The sequence below is a fragment of the Dermacentor silvarum genome, chromosome 1 (assembly GCF_013339745.2).
Source record: "Dermacentor silvarum isolate Dsil-2018 chromosome 1, BIME_Dsil_1.4, whole genome shotgun sequence".
NCBI lineage: Eukaryota > Metazoa > Arthropoda > Arachnida > Ixodida > Ixodidae > Dermacentor > Dermacentor silvarum.
In genome coordinates this window covers 193,884,437-193,904,431 of record NC_051154.1, presented here as the reverse complement: position 1 = coordinate 193,904,431, position 19,995 = coordinate 193,884,437, and the positions used below count along the sequence as shown (strand labels likewise).

Genomic DNA, 19,995 nt, shown 5'->3' with positions numbered 1-19,995 from the left:
CGCATTCCGTTTCCGCTAAAGTGAAAGATTAATGCTCGAGAGCGTTTAAGGCATCAATATTATCGAAAACGGAGCTTTAGTAATTGAAAAATTTAGGTAAATGCAGGACACTATTTGAGATTCCATCAGGATATTAAAGTACTAGCCCGATAACGTAGCGACTCCTGATTACAGTTCTTTCACTAGTACTCAACCACTCATAATAAAAAGATAATTGCATTGCATTATAAGGTGGAAGAAGATGCTACTTGTGTCTTTCTATTTGATTCTTGAAAAAATAACTTTTTGATGTTAATCTTGATGATGACGCAGGCTATCGAAATGCTTAATTTTCGCTCGATTTCGTGCCGCCCGCACTTTTGCGTTTCAGTAGTTTCGTTATCACATTAGTGCTGCGTTGGTTTCTGGCCCACGAAACTCGTACTAACTGCAATGGAGAACGAGGCCTATCGTGAGGAGCATCAAAGATAATGCTTATGATTCAGCTCTCGCTTTTTTTTTTCCCCTCTTTCACAGTGTCTGCTATGTCTTGGCTCGGTTTCTGTCTGCATGCATTGTGTGCAACTAGCGCCGGCTGGTTGGTTCCATTTTACTCAATGACACCAGTAAAGGTCGGTGATGCCATATGCAGCATCATAACTCCCCGCTCGAGGGCAGGCGATTTGAATTGCGCTAGAGGAATGCAGACCTATCATATGCAATTTTCTCTTAAACTAAGTCTTTTCTTGGCACGAAACAAGCGCTGTGAGGTTTTTGGAATTATATTTTAACAGTCCACATTGGACTAAATTAGTATTTGCCTTTAGTGTCTCTTTAAATCGTGAATTTCGTTCATTAGGAAGTTTCTATGCATCAGCAATAAAAATTATATTGCAGGTTCCTAGACCACTCCTATATAGCATCTTAGTAAGCATTTAGGAACTAAATTCCTCAAATTAAGTAAAAATTATTGGATGAAAAGAACAAGCTTGGTTGTAGAGATCGCATTGAGAGCAAACCTTGGCACAAACTGTGCCTAATGCTGGTAGCTGACTTCAGATGGCATGATACATTAGTGACATTTGTTCACAATAACATTGAGGACAGTGCTGCAGCACAACAAGACAACACATGTTCCTTTCTTTGTTGTCAAGGGATTAGTATTAGCTAGATCACATCTAGAATGCATTTTTAATTTTTTTTTTTTTTTTTTTTTTTTGTTCAAACTGGCTGCTCATGCATTTAGGAGCACGAATGGAGTACACCTAGCACAGTTAGGTGTACCTAGCACCTAGTACACCAACACTACAAACGGTGTGGTACGTCCCATCCTTACTTGATGCTCAAAGCTTATCACCACTCACCAGCAATGTTTGCATAAGAATGGACACACACAAATGATTTACGTGTCGGGCACTGTTTTTCTTTCTTTTACTTGTCGCAAAGGCTTCAGAAACACATACGCAATGCATGTGAACTTCATTAAATGATACTTACTTTGGAACAAAATTACTTTGCTAAATCATGCAAAGAAATACATGGTTTTTAATAAAACTAAGATTGGAAAATAAAAAAAGTTTGTTACATCGTGAGTTTTCTGAAATCAAGTTTGATTATACGGCGAGGTTTGGCTTATGAAGTCTGGCTGTAGTGGTTTACTGAGCCTAATTACATTGTAGACCGCTTATAACGTAAGTCGCCGGAGTCGCGAACATATGCACTATAATCGGTACCGCACTATAACCAAAACAACGATTTTTAAGCCCTGCACATATGCAAAACATGTAGACCAAGCATGCAGACACGCTTTGTACAATCGCGCGCACATCGCGATTACGTTTTCGTCAGTGAGCTGGTGAAAACATAATCGCAATGTAGCTGGTGCTCTTCAAGTTCGACAGCTTTGCACCGAGTCAAAACGAAACAACTGTTTGCCACAACCGCTGCGGAAAAAACCGTGACCGCTATCGACACGATTATGAACAGTCACTTTGCGGTGCTGAAGGCGCGCGCCCGACGCACGCACCGCGTCTGGACAAATTAAGTACCATTCACTGCAACAACTACAGTCGAAACCGCAGTCGCTATCTACATGGAGGAAGTATTTTTCTTCCTCCATGGCTATCTATGCGATCATCGATGGCGACTGCGCAGTTTTTTAGGCACGCAGCCGACGCGCGTACCGAGTAAAAACGAAACTACTGTTCGCCGCAACCGCTGCGGAGAAAACCGCGGCCGCTATCGACGCGATCGTGGATGACGACTACGCAGTTACGAAATCCCGCGGCCAACGCAGTGTTATGTGCAGCGGTAAACACAAGAATACAGGCTTTAAAGACACAAATAGGCTCGAAGCGTTCCGGCGTTGCTGTCATTCACGTACGAGTTCAACCGATGGCTGCGGCGATGTGGACTCTGCCGCTTCGTTTCGGTTGGACGCTAGCGCCGTTCTTGCTCTTTTGCATCGCACATTTGTGGCGCTCCTCGCTCACCGAGCTCAGAAAGTAGCCTGAATTAAATGAGAGTTTGATTGCATTGAATAATGCATACGCCGGCCGGGAGCACGCATCTTTTTCAGAAGGGTGCTCGCTGCCGCCATTGTTGTCGAGATTTTCCTGCGGAAGCCGCATTATAGCCGGTATTTTGTCTCACGCGGCTGCACTGTAAGCGGTATGCGTATACATGGAGTTCTATGGGAGGGTAAACTGGAGTCGGAAAAGGCCGCATTGTAGCCAGTTCTGCAATATTAACGGTTACGTTATAAGTGGTCTATACTGTATTACCTAGGTCTAAGCACAGTGCATAAACCGATCCACTTCCTGCAGATTGTTCTCATGCTTTGCACAATGCAAGAGAGTTATTGATGCTGGTTATGTTTAGCTAAGCCTACTCTACATTTTAACCCTTTGCAGTCATGTGTCGGGCTCCACCCGACAAGCGAAAATACCCGGTCCGGTCAGATGTCGGGTAGCGCCCGACATGCGCGCGTGCTTGCGTTTGCTGGTTAATTGGGTTGGTAGCACCAGCTCTCGATAACTTTTTAAAATAATAAGTGTACTTTGCTATGTCTCCAGACGAGGCCAGCACTTTATTTCCGTACGATATATTGTGTCAAATGCTGACAAGATGGCGGCGTTGTCCGGGCATGTGGTTTAGGGATGAGATTCTGATAAACTCAGTGAATAAGAAGGTGATTTTAGTGCCGCAGGTTAATTTAGATCGTGTTCAGATGGTCAACAAATGACCTCGGATGTGAGCACTTTTGAGGACGACGACTATAAGGACCCTACCTGCAGTGCAAATTCTGGCCTCCAGCCAGGAGAGCGCTTTGAGTGCTAGCATGCATTGCTCAAGTAATGTTGAGAGCCTCAGGAATAATGTAAATCTTCTGAAATAAGTCGCTTTCCAGGCATTTGTTTCCCTGAGCGCTTTTGCTGTGTGATGTCTAATTGTGCGTGACAACAAAGAGGCCTTGCAACATTTTTTTAACATGGTAATTTAACAGACCCAGTAACTTCATAATACTGTCATGAATGCCTGAGCCAAATATTACTCCCCACGCACACTCTCCAGCAAACATATTATTTCATCCACAACACTGCTTGTTCTTTTCTATGGCCTTAAAGCCCCACCATCTTTTGGCTGCATATAGATTAATATGACTGACCCAATCGGAACATGCAATGATATGTGGTGCAAATTAAAATGTTGTGCTTTGTGTTGATTGAGGCATGCACGATTAAATCCCTTAAGCAATTAACTATATTTTTCAATAGGCACTGGGCGTTGTGCAAAATAGGAAAGGGAGGACTACTCTCATTAAATGTGTGTGCTATGTGGCCTTGCATCCTTGTGCACATTTTTGCCATTACATGCACTCTGGTATATAAAAAAAATATATTGGTGACTGTTAAAGGTTTTGTACCCTAAATGAAATTATTTATGAACTATGAACAATTTTCGTTGAAAAAGTGGCATTGCCTTCACTCCACACATTGTTACTACATGTGGTTTAGCTTAGTTTCCATGATCTTCCACTTGGCACTATGGTTTTATTGTTTCTTGCATGCTTCCTATCTTTCTCCGCTTTCCGTTCTATTGAGGATTATCATTTGTACTTCCTCATCTTGTCTGTTTCCCTGGAGCACCTGTGGTGCATTGGTGCCTGATAAATTCCCAAGCTAAAGTGGCACCAAGATGCATGGGCATGTTCGACAAGAAAGAAGGAAACAAGATAATATATGTGCATTAATCCATAAGCAACTCTAGAACCCTCTTGCATGTTGTAGACATTTACCAACACTGTAATTGCATGGCTCAACAAAAATTGATTTTTTTTTTCCCTGTGAAAGCAACATCTGCTCTCATTTTTTTTTTTTTTAGTTCAGTTTTTGCCGTTTTCTATTGGCATCACATTCACTTATCAGTGTTGCCAGCATCTGTGCACAGAATTGTGTGCAAGTATAAAAATTGTTAGGAAAATTCTTGCATGCTTTCCAAAATAACCACTACTGCAGTTTTTGGTACTTTAATGAATAACCTTGTCATTTTGCCACATACAGACACACACACAAAAAGAGGAAAAGACATTTGATAAGATTGTTTGCTGGTGTACTTAGAACAACATGATAGCTTATTTGCTTGAAAAGCTGGAATTCCTTTAGTGACCACAACACATCGGTACTTACTCATGAACACCAGAAGCCACAACAAGCAAGCTAAGTAGCAGAGAAAGCAAACAGCTAAAATGGCCAAAAAGTGGTCTAGAAAATGAGCAGCGCATGCAGAGATGTGCATGCCTAGCGGCACTTAGCTTGGTTAGCTTGGCTGTCGCAGGCTTAGGTATGTAGGAAAGGTGAAGGAACAGATGTCCTGCCAGTTGTCACTGGAGGGAGTATAAGCCTTGCCAGGAGAGAATTGCTGCTTCCTCTATGTTAAGATCAATGAATGAAGGAATGAGACAGAAGTGTTGAAAATTGATATCTAGCTTTTTGTTTCTCTGCTGATACAAAATACTTCAGGAAATGCTTGTTGGAGCTCTGCAAGGCAGTTTCATTTTCAGTTTCATTTCGTGAGTTTCATTTTGAAAACTCATGTAAGGGTGTTTGCAGGCCTGTTTAGTGGCCTACAAGAATAAACTTGGTTCCTGTTGTAGAAGAAACAGTTTAATGTCAAAAACCATTTAGGCATAAACGTCAAGCTTGGCACTTCGAATCGCCAATTAGGTTTAGTTACAAAGAATGTTGTATCTGTTCATCCAGTGCTATGCAGAGGTGGCTGCAGGGCTTTGTGGGCCAGCATGTAATCACAGATAACTCTTTTAATTGAGCACTATGATCTGTAAAACTCACTACTGATTGGAAAGGTCGCGGAGGCAGGTGACATTAGTGATGTATAATTTGTAACTTTCAGATGAAACAAGTCAGGGCTTCTGGCAGGATTTCTGTTGTTTAGTCAGGGTGCCTATTGTTTTCCACTCTGTCTACTTTTTGACAAACGAATGCATACAGAAGTGAACTATAATCATTTGAGTGAGTAAAATGTGAAGCAGTTGGCAGTTTCTATGGCTAAAAGTTATTTGACGTTCGGTTTCGGCATCTTAGCAGCCTGGTTATACAGTTAAACCTGCTTATAACGAACCTCCATATAACGAATTCCTGGATATAACGAAGTTTTTCTATTCCCCGCCGTTACTCTTTAGAAGCACATGTATTTGAGACCTCTACGTAACGAAGTGGCAGCGGGAGACCCCTTGAAATAACGGAATTTTCCCCGCTGACAACCTAGAGATTTCGCCCCAAATTTTGTCATTTTTGCGTGAGCAGCAACCGGAAGCACCTTCTCCGCCACGACGGAATGCGAAGAGAGCGCATGTGTGCGTGCATGCGAGCGTGTGCGAGGCGGGCCTGCATCCCTCGACCCGGCGATCTTGCCGCCGCGGGCATGACATTTCCCCCTCCCTTCATTCAAACCTGATCCTGCCGCTTGCTGCAGCTGGCCTAGCCCGCCAAGCTGGCACTCTCCTTTTACAGTTGATGTTGCCGACGCGCTGGCAGGCGCTGTGACACATCACACTCGATGAGCGCGGACACGCACTGTCAAACACTGGCGGCGTGTGGAAGCACCGCTGCAGAGCGAGCGAAGTGACCTTCATGCTGTTGTCTATCGCTTCAACGCAAACTGAGCACCGAGAGCACACAGCACGCACAAGAGCCGCCAACGCACTTACACTGCCTAGACTCTGCCCCAACGCAGATCGCTTTCAAGATACAGCCTGCACGACCCGCTGCGCAGTACGCAGTTGATGCCAGAGTACAGCACAACGCCGCCCGCTATCCCTCCCCCCTCGCTCCCTCGCCGGGGCCTCGAGCGCAACGGAAGAAGGCATGCTTCCTCCCTGCTTTTCTTTCCTGCGCGCGCGAGATTTAGATGCCGTCGTCGGCTCCCCTCGCACGTTTTCACTTGCACATACAGCATACAGCGCGCGGCGACTGCGTTATCGCCCTTGGACTTTAACGGAACATATGTGAGCCAAAACCAATTTTAGGGCCACAACGCGTCATAGACACCATCTTTAGATAGCAAATACGGATCTCAAGGGCCATACTTTTGCTGGCGGAAACCCAAAAATACGTCATAGTTATCACCCCCGGCACTTTGGGCGGCCAATGCCATCGTCAAGCCACCAAGCCAAGCGACATGAAAAGTCAAAATGGCCGCTCGGGCCGGCGCGGGGTGGCAGTTCGCAACGTATGATGCGGGAACGGTCCCACAGTTGCGACGCAACAGCGGGGTTACCAATGCATTGGATTCTATGGGAGCTGTGCCGGGACCGGCGGAAAATGACGTAACAGCGAGGAAAACGCAGCACACGGGAACATAACAGCGGGGTTCTACTGTAACACTATACGACGCTACGACACCATCGTGACGCTTGCTCTTCGTTTCCGATGCCTCGCGCTTGTGCGAAACGACACGCGTCCACGCATCCAGTACCTGGTGTGACATTCCAAGGATGAGTGCTTCGACGAAAACGAAAAGCAGGTGCACGTTACAATCGAGGGCGCGTTAGAATCGAGTAAATACGGTAAGCGTTTCTTTTTCGAATTTTCGTGCCGAACCTGCATATAACGAAATCCTCTTTATAACGAAGTTTTTCGATAATTTGTCAATTTCGTTATATCAAGGTTTAACTGTATCAAAATGTACTCCTTCTCTCAGCAAAATAGTGTGCAACAGTAAAAGCTGGGAAAACTTAGGCTTGCACACTGAATCAACAGTGTGCAAGCCTTGGCTTCAAAATCATTGCTGGACAGTCAGTGGCAGGCCACCTTCTTTTTTTTTACCACATGGTAAGCATAGGTAAGATGCCTTGTGTACAAAAACATAGCAACCCACTACAGTGTGAATTATGTCATGGTGAGTGCCTGACTGTCGCATAATGATGAAACTAAATTATTTAGCACGAAAAGTGTTTTAATAATAGGTCAGAAATGTTTCAGGAGCTCTAAATTTCATTCCATGATTAGAAACGGCATTACTATTAGGTTTTTTTATATATATCTATTAGTTTGATATCTCTACTCCTTTATGAGGAAAGATCTTCAAAAATAGACAGTACATACACTGCTGAGGCAAGAGGGACTTTTATGAAATATTGTGTTGCTTATAGAATTTGCATCATTCTCCAAACAGGAATGGAAGCAGCCCAAGGTGCCGTAAGTTGTTTTAGGAGGTAATCTACACTCTACACCAATGTTTTAAGTGACAAAAAGGATCCCCCAACCAAAAGACATTTCAGGCATTGCAGTGTTGAAGTCTCGCCTGTTTCAGGATCTCTGTGGCGCTTCATTCGAGCGAGCATGTCTCTGTCAGGCTACATGCCTCCCATGTGCGACCCTGTGGATGGACACTTGCTTCTGGACGGGGGATACGTCAACAATCTTCCAGGTGAGCCCTTCCATGGGCTATCCACCTGTCTTGCCTTCTGTGCTTTGTAACTGCCTCCCCCTTCCCCTCCTTGCCTCGTCCTGTTCCTTTGCCTGTTCTTGCATGCAGTTGCTCCTACTGGCCTGATTTCTCTTCCCCATGCTCCGTTTCTGCTGTGTTCTGTCACATCCCCTGTTGTCAACTAGCTTTCAGTTGAACTTTAACCCCTTTTCAGTCTGCCTGTCCCCGCTGTTTGTGTTTTTATGTCCTGTCTTGGAAATGTCATCTTTCTGGCTGTAGTTCAACTTAGATACAACTAAACAGCTGCAGAGCATTCCTTGAACTGTGGGTCTGCTAGGGCTAAGCTGTGCATCTATGCGCAGAACTCTAACCATACCCTGTCACATGACACGCAGGTAAGATGCCAGACACATGCTAGCAGTGGGGTTGATAGTTGCTAGTCATACACTTCAGGTGAATCTGTCAAAAACTGTACCTATCACACATTGCATTGAGACTGCCATCAAAAGTGCCAGTGGCCAAGATGTGTTTGCAAATGCAGTAAGATAGCATACATCCTGCCAATGCAAGATGCCGAAAAGACCATGGAAAGTCGCCGTCGTGGACTGAAAGGGCACGAGTGTAGTGTTAAGAATGAAGGCTTGAAGTGCGATTGCCTTCTTGGTTGATCTGTGTAAGGTTCCTTGTGGCACTACGTTCGAGCCAGCATGAGCATCGTGGGGCCCCTGCCACCACTATGCGATCCCTACGACGGCCACCTCTTGGTCGACGGCTGCTATGTGAACAATGTTCCAGGTAAAGGCACGGTACCATGGCTCACTTGCTTTCTGCCATATCACAGCGTGATTCCATTTTTTCTTTCTTTTTTCTTCTTCTTTATTTTTTTTTTTTTTTATTTTTCTGCAGAAGCATGCTTGAGTTGGCCTGAACCAATGCAGTTCAGCAGTGGTTAGATATACATGGAAAACCCATTTTGTTTTGTGGCCTGGCTTGCGGTGTTTGTTGTTGCTTATGAAGCAGAAAAGCTGATTTTCTGGAAGTTTGCTTCATTGTTGCAACCAAGCTTTGCATACGTAACCTTTTCAGTTTTAGGTTCACATGCGTGCATGAATTAACAAAGTACACACTTAAGGAGCTGGCCTATCTTAGACTCTCTCTGTCTTGCTGGTACATATTGCTTTTTTTTTTTTCTGGCGGGCAAGAGAAGACATCTGTGCTGCTGTCTTTGCCTTTTGGTTCTTTGTAACCTTTGCACTGTCCTTTCAGAAGTGCCTTTTATAATCAGCGGTCAAATAGGCCTATTGATTTACACTCTATGGTTTCATTTATTTACGTCTGCCTATCTGAAGGACTTTTCATTTAAGGCTAATACTATTATGATGAATGGGATGAAGGCCCTGCTTCTCCAGGCTCATTCTTGGACACAGTTCCATATCATTATTTTCTTGAAAACTGGGACTTGTAGGGGTGTGTGAATAGAAATTTTTGAAGCCAAATTGAATGATAAATTAAGTTATCGGGTTTATTGTCCCAAAACTGCACATTCGATTTTAAGGGAAGCTGTAGTAGATGACTGCAAAATAATTTTGACCCCTTGAGGTTCTTTAGTGTGCACCCAAAGCACAGCACATAAGTTTTTGCATTCCATCTCCTTTGTAATGAGACTGCTGTGGCCGGTAATAAAACCTGCAACCTTGTGCTCAGCAGCACGAATCAAATAGTACATTGGACTCTCTTTAAATGGAACCTCAAGGGACCGGAGAAAATTGGTTCCATTTATCAGGAGTTCCATTTACTGAGAGACATTGCAGAGAACATTTCATGGGCAGAAAACCAACCAACCATGAGGATAGTGTTCCGTTTAAGCGGCAGTTCCATTTAAGCAATTTCCATTTATCGAGATTCCACTGTAGTTGGATAACTGCCACATAAATTGCCTCCAATTTGTCTCTGCATTTGAGAATGGGATCAAAAACAGTCCTTCACTTTTATCTGCACTCTAGCATAACAGTGTATGGAGTGATAATTTTTAAGTTTTATGGTATTTTCAAATATTGCCTGGGGCAGACAGCATAATTCTAGTCCTTGAGCTGGATTATTGAAAGAGGCAGACATTACTCGCACAAGAAATCGAAACATATGATCAAGTAATTGACAAAAAGTTGATAATTAGCTTTATAATTAATTATTCAACGGTATATATTGGAATTTTCTAATTGTAGCCGGTGAGTTTGTAAGGCATATCAACTTAGAATGGATTTCCAGGATCACACCAGCTTCAAGATAATGATTTCCAAAGTGTGCGATGAAATATACGGGCGTTCCACTTACTTTTGTGCATCAATGACTAAAATAGTGTTTTGTTAAAAAAAGTAAGTAGAACAACTGTGCATTTGTACTGCTAGTTTCAGGACGAATATCTCGGAACCCATGCCATTCTCAAAATCCGTTCCTTGTGGATATGCCTTGCAAGCTCTCTGACTACAATTCTTAAATTGCATTATTGCAGCATTATTGCATCTTAAATTGCTGTGAATTTTCATCAATTAGGTGATTGTCTGTTTCAATTTCTCAAGCAAGTAATATCTGCCTCTGAATAATTCAGCTCAAGGACTACAATTATGCTATCTGCCACAGGCAATTTTTTATATTCTGTAAAACTTAAAAATTATCACCTGGTATACATTGCAATAACTGTGACCAAGCTTTATTGTTCATTGATAATAGTGAAGTGTAGAAGATGCATCCTACAGATAATGTATGACTAGTATTCTTTCATTTGCTACTCAGCGTAAACTATGGAAGCATTTTGTTGATGAAAGCTTGACTCCTAGCTTCTATATATTTGAATAATATTTGAAAAATACTGTAGAAGCATTCAGAACATTGAATACTCGTATTGATTCAAACATAAATTGCCTAATTGTTTGAGTCGTTAACCCCCGCCCCACAAAAAATATACATATATTCGCACACTTTTAGTGACGTTTGTGTTTAAAAATGAAGCAAAAGAATGGACAGATTAAGAAAGCGCCTCATGTGATTCTAAACCAATTTCATTTCCTATTCTCTCAGTCTGTATTTTTTTATAGTGTTCACACTTTCTACTCGCAACTTCTTTGTTCCCTTGCTTGGAGACTAGTGCAATAATTTATGCACCCTACAAAATCGGAGATAATTTTTGTCAAGCTTTAATGATACAGGAGCATGTGTTGCTGAGCAGTCGAGGCAGCTGGCTGATGTGTTCATAATAACAAACAGCATGTCTACTTTCACCTACTTAATACATTGTGTTGGGTGACCCTGCATGATAGTCACAACAGATTGCCAGATCTGGCATATATATAACTTGTGCTGTGAATCTTATCTTGCCCTGTGACATGTTCTTGTGCTTTCCTGACTAAAGCTTGTCTTTCTCTGTGTGGCAACAACATGCAGCTGTGTGCAAGAGCAGCTTTCTTTTTTTTTTTTTCCTTTCTCCTTTAAAAAGATTCATGGCATTGAAAAAGTATTTTTGTGTGTTACTGTTGGGATTTCAAGTGTTTGCACGAGTTTGGTTGATGCCATCATTGTAGGGAGAATTGTAAATTGTGTAAAAGGGGTGCATAATCTGAAGGTCTGACATAATGCTTTGCATTCAGTGGAAATTTTCAAATCATGTCGCGAAAAGTGTAAAATGTATGCTTAATCACTTGAATAAATGAGTTAAATTTTATTGCTAATAAGGATAGCCTTTCTACATGTTTGGTGAAGTGGTTTGGTTGAGTGTAACGGAGTTAGATGCTCATATTATGCAAGATCAAAATATCACTAATGCACAATGACACTGTTTGTTTAATTGTAAATTGAAAATGCAATGTGTTTGGAATTGCTTGCTTTTGATAAATAGTCAAAATTTAACATAAGCACTTGGTGCATGTTTAGCTAGTTTTGAGTTTGCTGACGAGGTAAGCTAATTTTGACATTTGGTTGATATTATTCGAGGTCTTACTTTTCTGGGCCTTTATATGTAGTCTTTATCTTAAAACCCAAAATATTGTCTTCGTATAAACACTTTTTTTTTTTTTCAAAATTTCAGCTGTTTTGGGGCTTGTGCATCTCCCTCACTTTTCTTTAGGTTTACCAGTAGTTAGTAAATGACAAGTGACACTTCATGTCTGCATATAATCATTGGGGTAATGATACGCTTTTAGGTAATATGCATCATCGCTGTATGCATTTTTAACAGTTACTATATCATGTAAATGAAGCAGGATTGTTAAAAATGTAATAAACAAGTACAGAAGTACACGTATTTGTACTTTCTCTCATTTATGTGAGCTTGTCATTGCAAGAGGTGGCGCCTTCAAGCTGTATGCTAATGAAAGAGCCACTCCAGCATTGTTGCATGCATTCTTAATGGTGTCATTTCTAGAAAAGTGCTAACTGGCACATCCCAAGAGGCCATCTTTTATGAAAGATGTGAGGCGTGTGGTATTAAAGGCCGTCTCTTTTTAGATATCTTCCAACAAAATAGATTTTAAACGTGCCTTGTGACAGAGCTATCACTAATCTGATGATGCCGCGCCCTTGCATCTTTCCTTTCCTTTTCATTGTTCCTACTGCACCCAAAGCTGTGCCATGCCCACAAAGAACAGTGTCCACAATGCTCCACCCATCATTGCACTGAGCTTTTGTTTTGGCATAAATTGAAGATTGTGTTGCACGGCCCTCCATGGATTATGGTGTACTGGAATTGGCCTGTGTGTTGTCCACACAGTAAAACAATAGGCAAACCGTGGTCCCTTTTGCAATGACAGCACCAGAAGGGCACAGTGATCAAATTGCTTAGCGTGCAAAATTTAATAAAGTAGTGCGAAATTTTCTGCATTTATGCAATAAAATGCTGTCAAAACATAAATTAGTATAATTCACATAAAATAAATAAAACTGTTAGTACACAATAAAGCAATAAATCAAGCAGCATCTATACCATCTACACTTGGACATTTCCAATCACCGTTCAGTGTCCCTGATCGTCTACTTAATGCTTTGATCGCAGAAGGCAAGCAAGCACTCATCTGCTTGTTTCATTCGTATCCATGCATGTTTTTGTTATCTGACTGCTTTGAAGTTATACAACGAAATATGTGAAGAGGAGGCAACCCAGAGACCTGCACTATGCCAGGTGGGCTGCATGAGCATTCTTTCACCTGCATCAGCCAAGAAAGCGGTCATCAGGTGTCTTTAACGAAAAAAAATTCGTGGGGCGGCGACATTCATATGGCAACGGATTACCAGCAAAGCTGTTTAGGTTGCATACATGGGCTGCATATATACATTTTTTTCATACGGCACCACCGCGGTCACCGCACCTCCCTTGCATCTGCCGCAACCGCTGCTGCAGCCGTGCCGGCACTTTCAACGTGTGTGACGCTATAACCACAGAAGCGCAGGCCACATGCACAGGCACCGTCGCCACAACTGCTGCTGCAGCCGCACCGGCACCTCTGACACGCGGGACGGTCTAACCACAGAAGTCCAGGGCACGTGCAGAGGCGCCGTCGCTACAGTGGCTAGAGGGGTAGGTGTGCCGATTGGCGCGTCTGGAGCGTAGTTCACCGCTTCTCCGCGTCATGACGCAAGATTGGCACTGCAGTCAGTAGAACGGTTCCGCAGCGCGCGTCGTCTGCTACAGGAGGCTGGCGGCGAGCAAAAAAAAAAAAAAAAAAGCCCATATTGGAATAGTTGTATGTCGTCTGTTCGTGTCAGTTTCAAAGGTGAAGAGCTCCGCGTCTCTCCTACTGTTTGCAAGTTTCTTAGCGATGTGGAATGTTCCAGGTCGGAAAAATGACCGACGAGATTAGCGGCGGCATTGCTCCACCAAAGAAGACCACCAACGAGACTTACTGCTTCGCTCCGAACGGCAAGTCGGGCTCTAAATTTGTGAGAAAGACAGCGGAAATGTTCACCCCGGGCTGCTTAGTAGCTTGCTCAGTATTGGCGATGTTAATAAGCAAGCCATACACCGAAAAGTGTACGTCGATGAGCTCCTCGACATTGGAAATTTGCAAGCCGCACATGAGGTGCTCAGCACCTGCGACATAGAGCACCGCTGTGCTGCTACAGGGAAAAGAAAAGTGACTCTAGGCTTATATTCTATATAGCAGGCTATGTAGCAAGAAAGTTCCTGCAAAGAACCAAGTGCTCCGATTGCTCAGGGACATTACTGAATTCAACAGAATGAGTAGGTCAGGGCAGTTGCTCTCTTCTGAAGCACTAAAAAAACTGGTAGCATCGTTCGAAGACGTCTTCAAGCTGTGCTTCAGTTTAAATGAGTTATGAAGGAACAGTGTCGCCGAGTTTGCATTCTTTCTGCAGCTGAATCCTTCGAATTTGATCAGCTGTGAGCGGCACAAGAAAGAGCTCACAAAAGTTGTTGTGAAGTTCTATTCAATTACACTCCTTTACTTTCTTGTCAAGGGCAAGAACATGGCACGCAAAAGCAACAGCTAGGGAAAAGAAGAATCACCTGAAGCGGAGGCGTGTGCTTTGAATAATGTTATGATGTGGTGGGCCAACGTTGCGACCTTGGTGACTATTTATGTTGGTGCGTCTGCTGACTCAAGTTATCAGAGCGTTTCTTGTATTTTAAATATATTCATGAATCTAGCCCAAGACGTATTGCTTTATTTTATTGCAACCAAACAGTGAACTATGTGCACTTACCAACACAATTCGTCTCGTAACTATTTAAATACCATAACTGAGGCAGCAATAAACACAATAGCTGGATTTCTCGAAATTGAAACATTAAAACTTACCAAATATCACGTATAAACACCTTTCCATATACCGTATAAAACCACTGCAGTATTGTTTCATGCATGGAAAAAATGCATCTACGTATTTAATGCAACGGACTCGAGCGCCGCGTTTATACCAATAAATGTGACCAATTGCCAAGCTAGAAAATTGATTTCAGCATATCGTGTCTTCTGACTAGACGACAGTAACAAATTCCCCATTCTGGCTTTGCTTACACTGCTCAAAACGGCATTGTATAACACGTACTTCAAAGCTAGAGCAGAGGCAGCGATACTATCAAACACGCTGCTCGTCTACACAGCGCAGCGAACGTTGCGCGCAGCTCAGCCGTTATACTGTCCGCAGCGCCACTTCTGCATCATGATGCGGAGCAGCGGGGAACTACGCTCGGTCGGCACACCTACCCATCTAGCCACCGTACTGTCGCCACAATCTTTCCCCCTCTCCCCTACCCCTCACTATTGCTGCCCACACGCCATGATACGGACGTAAGCCGCCCAAGGCACCCCCCTGGGAACGCATGTGGGGGATGCATACACGGGCTAGAGGTGATGCATACACAGGCTACAGGTAAACAGCTTCGCTGTAAAAATAATGCTCAGGTATGGTGAATATTGCCACTATACAATCACGTAGACATTTCACTTCGCAAAGAGGCGCTGAAGGGCAGGAACGCAGCCAAAAGCACCTGATGTGCTTTGCCTGAAGAAGCTCAGGGTTGTACTAATCTTTCTTGAGGAATCATGTCATGCACATCAAAAAAGTGTGGCAAGAAAAACAGCAGCAAGTATCGTCAAGCTCCGCACAGGGCATGATAAACATGGACTCCGTGACAACTACAACTGTTGATCCCAGAAGGCCTGTGCTTTGCCAATATGGCTCTGCTTGCAAACAATTACTCCAGGCTGCAGTGACAGATAACGCTGCAGTAGTCTAGTGTGCTCCAACACCCCAGGCTGTCATTGCAAAAAGAGCCATCTTTTCGCAGCCGGACGAGACACTGCTCTGTTCCAATACACCATACCTCCATCACGCTGCCCAACTTGAAGACCTTAGACTAGCGCAATAGTATTTTCTTAGCATGTAGCTGCTCACAGTTGGTATGGCACTGATGTATTATGACATTAAAGAAAATCCATCGTGGTAGCCATTGTCTATAACCGTTTAAAAAAAAAAAGTTGTGGGGGTTTCAAAAAGTTGTAGTAAAAAGCATTGTGGACTCCTAGTCGTACATACGAGAATAATACTAGTTGGCTCAGATGTTCGTGACATTATTGCCAGTAAAATTGTTGCAGGGAACTTTTAAGGCAGTTGTTAGGCAGCTGTTTTACAGCGTAAGCTGTTATGGGCTCATTCCAATAGCCGTTTCGGTTGGCGATGTTGTCCGTCACCGCCTTTGGTGTCTGTCGCAGCTATCGCCAGGCTCCTACCCACTATGGGGGATTGGTCAAGAAATGGTTGGATTGTCTTGAAGAAGATTAAGGAGATGTATAAAAAATGCTAGAGTGAAAAACATGTATAGCATACCTGATTAAATCAAGCAGGCTAGATGACTGTTTATCGCCGCCCCGTTTCAAAGGGGAGGCCAATAAATCATCATAATCATTATAAGCATTGAATCGTGCCACTGGTCTCGCGATGTGACATGCACGTCGCGTAGTGTCGATACGTGCAAACTTTGCATTGCAGTTGCATTGTATTCCACCAGATGTCCCAACACGTAGCAGTTTCATGAAGCACTTGCATGTTGCATGTAGCTGGACCTGGTAAACTCAAGCAGGCCAGGTGACCGTTTGTCACCACCCCATTTTAAAGGGGATGCCAGTTAATTATCATCATCATCAACAGCATCATATTGTTCCACAGGTCAAGGGATGTGACATGTCCGCCGCGTAGTCTCTATACCTGTGTTTATTCTTTGGTACACTCTATGGCGCCTCCTCGCAAGGTGCAAGCCACTGCTGAAGAAGCGAATCTTAGAGCTACGTGTGTGGTTACAACCAGGCATCGTCAGGCTCTGCAGACTGCTGTGCAGAGAGCGAGCAGCACAAGCCATAGCTCGCTGTCGACGCTGGACGGACAGTTCAGATCATTCTCGTGAAAATGATGCAAAGGGACTTCGCCACGAAGACCCTCTAGTGCATGCTGACGAAAATGGAGCTCCTAGGAAGTTGCTCCTCCAGCTTGCGCTGTGACTGTGCTGGGTGTGCCGCACAGGCCTGTGACTTTTTTAATACTGTTTTTAATACTGAAATTTTAATATGCAATAAAGTATGAGAGGTGGCACGAATTATTCTGGAGCTCATTTCTTATTGAAATTCATTTGGGGACATTTGCAGTAGAACCCTGTTCGTATGTTCATTTGTCGCATTTTCCTGGATTATATGTTTTGATAAGGTGACAGTATCCATAGACGCCCTTGTATTGTTTTCACACTAGATATTCCTTTGTTATCTGAAGTTCCAGCACCTTATTGCATTTTGGACTAGCCAACAACGTGAATTACAATTTCAGCGGAAAGGTGCAGTTCAGTAAACAGATGTACTGTATTGGTGCAGCAGCAATACAACAAATGCGCTGATGTTTTTGTGTAAAACTTGTCAAAGTCCGTAGCAGACACGGTGTAGGTGTAGGTATGGTTAGTCCACGTAGATTGAAATCTGTACATATCTATACAAATTTGTATTTGCGGCATCAATGATTGCCCCTCAGCATAATGCAGATAGCAACAGTATGCACCAGGAACTACAAAAATGCATGGCACTGACTTACAACCACACAAAAAGAAATGCTAGTATGTATCAGGCTTTTTTTTTTTTTTTTTAAATCTTGGTCAAGTTTGAGGAGAGAAAGAATTTTAAAATTAAACTGCATTTTTTTTTCTTGACATTTTCTAGCCGTCTTTTCTTTCCACTTCTCATGAAAACTTATGAATGGGGTTCTAATGCATTTATTTTAGGCTGTATTCTATAAGCGCATCACCTCTCTCTGTCTGCTTTTATCTCTTCATTCTATACCTGTTTGCTTAGTTATGTATACTGGCAACCTTTCAGTACAGGGCCATTGTCAATTTGGCAAATTGTCAATAATGAATCACTGTCAGGACATAGCTCACCTGAAACTCTCTAGTGAGCAGTACGCAATGTATTAATTTCGTGGTTGTTTTCAATGTCTCTGCAAAAAGGCGTCAGCATAAGGTTTTGCAACCCCATCTGGGTTGAACAGTTATTGTAAATATAATGTGGACGCCTTGCTGTTCTCTTTGCAACATTTACAGCGGACATTATGCGAGAGATGGGCGCCGAGACTATCATAGCTGTTGATGTGGGCAGCCAAGATGACACTGACCTCACCAACTATGGCGACTCTTTGAGTGGCTGGTGGCTCCTCTTCAAGCGCTGGAACCCCATTTCAAACACAGTCAAGGCAGGACCCTTTTATTTTTTCACTATAGAACTGATTTAGTTTACAGAAATAGGGGTGTGCAAATATTCAAAACTTTCTAATAAATAATCAAATAGTCTCCTATTCAATTTGGTCTTCGAATAGAATTGTCACTATTCGTAAATGCGAATATTTTTGTAGTACTTTCCGAACATTTCAAAACATAAACTGCACCCAATTACACATAAAATTGGAGCATAAGTAGGATAAATATTCACCCCACGGGCGTAGTATAGACTTAAAGCATGGGTACTTGCGTAGCAGAGCAGGCTGTGTCACTTAGGTAGCCGTACCTTACAGGCTACACAGTGATCATTCGCGCTCTCTGAAGAGTCCTGTGCATGCAAAGAAACTACTTGATTGCTCTTAATGCTCCATTAGTACTTTTAATAAACAACGCTTCATAACGTACAATGTAATGACAGAAACTTCCTAGCTTTAAGAATACTTGGATGTGAACACGAATAATTGCAATAATGGCTGTTCAATATTTTGAAACTATTTGATATTCGATTAGATTCGGTTTGCTTTTGGAACTATTCGATTCATATTCAATTTGGCCTTAAAAATCACTATTCGCACACCCCTATACAGAAATTATTGTTGCTTCATCTGTTGCTAAAGCGTTAGTAAAATAAGGATGGACTAGCAGAACAATAGTGTTACTGCGAAGTGTCGTCATTTTTGCTTCAATTTTGTTTGTGCATGCAATTTTGGAGATTAGAGAGGAAATATATAAGGCAAAACTATTCTGCCTATTCAGTTATGAGGTCTGTTTATTGTTGCTAGCTGGCCCAACCAAGATTCAGGATGAAATTCTTTGCACTATAAAAGCCAATATAGCAGTGACCACAAACTGTGTGTAGTTCGTTCTTCCAAAGAAAAGTATAAGCTTTGCAGCACCCTGCTCTTTGCTGTAACATATTCATTTATATTATTCATTGGAGAACTCAGATGAATAAACCTCTAAGATAATAACTTAGATTATTCATCTGAAGAAGTCAAATGGTAGCTTATCAATGTCTAAAAAGAAAATTGGCTCATTATTGTTGTCTTACTCCTACTGCGTTGGGGGCTGAAACTTAGGTGTTAACAACGAAACTTGAAAGTTAAGGACTCTGCAGCAGGGGGATGAAATGGAACATGGCTGCCATAACCTTAAGGTGTACTGACAAATAATTTTTGTCAATTCTGTAGTCACTGTATGTGGGCTCATTTTCTCAAATGCATTAAGTCTTGAATTACACTATCTCTTAATGTGGCCAGTTTAAAACACACACCAAGTTGAGTGCGGCTTTGGGCATGTTGAGCAAGCTGTCTCATGAAAATTGGAGGTGGTGGTCACTTGGTATCACAAACTGCTGGTGTGCAAGATGGTCAGCCTGCCACAGGAGTGTCAGGTTGTACCATGATTGGCCTACCTGAGCTGATTGAATTAGGCAATCCTCAGGAGGAAGGTGAGAGAGGATCTTCATCTTCTGAGAGAAATAGGTTTCGGGATCAAGCACAAGCAGATAGTATACCAGTTGAAATTAAGAGGAAGAGATAGTGATGTGCAAGTCATGTAATGTACATAAAAGAGTCTCTCAGAGTAACCTAGTGGGTGCCAAGGAAAGGGAAACATGATCAAGGACAGCAGATGATTGGATGCAGGTGATCATGCAGGTTAGAAAATTTGCACGTAAGGGTTAGGTTCAGGTAACGCAAGACAAAGGGCAGTCAGAGATCTCTAAGAATCCTCTTGTTAACTGATTAGACCAATAATGATGAAATTTAGGTTTGCTATATTTTAAAGTGAGAGATTTAAAAATATCT

The 19,995-nt window shown here is 42.7% G+C and overlaps 1 protein-coding gene across 5 annotated transcripts in view; it reads left to right on the top strand.

Moving 5' to 3' along the window:
- Positions 1-19,995, top strand: part of LOC119436591 (neuropathy target esterase sws-like) — a 198,537-nt gene that overhangs the window by 126,017 nt on the left and 52,525 nt on the right. For 2 of the 5 annotated variants that reach the window (XM_049658821.1, XM_049658816.1), the window contains exons 28-30: positions 7,813-7,929; positions 8,608-8,724; positions 18,014-18,162. In XM_049658821.1, coding sequence (XP_049514778.1) covers positions 7,813-7,929; positions 8,608-8,724; positions 18,014-18,162 — 383 coding nt within the window. The remainder of the gene's footprint in view (positions 1-7,812; positions 7,930-8,607; positions 8,725-18,013; positions 18,163-19,995) is intronic. The other 3 variants (XM_049658826.1, XM_049658824.1, XM_049658827.1) reach the window with 3 other exon arrangements.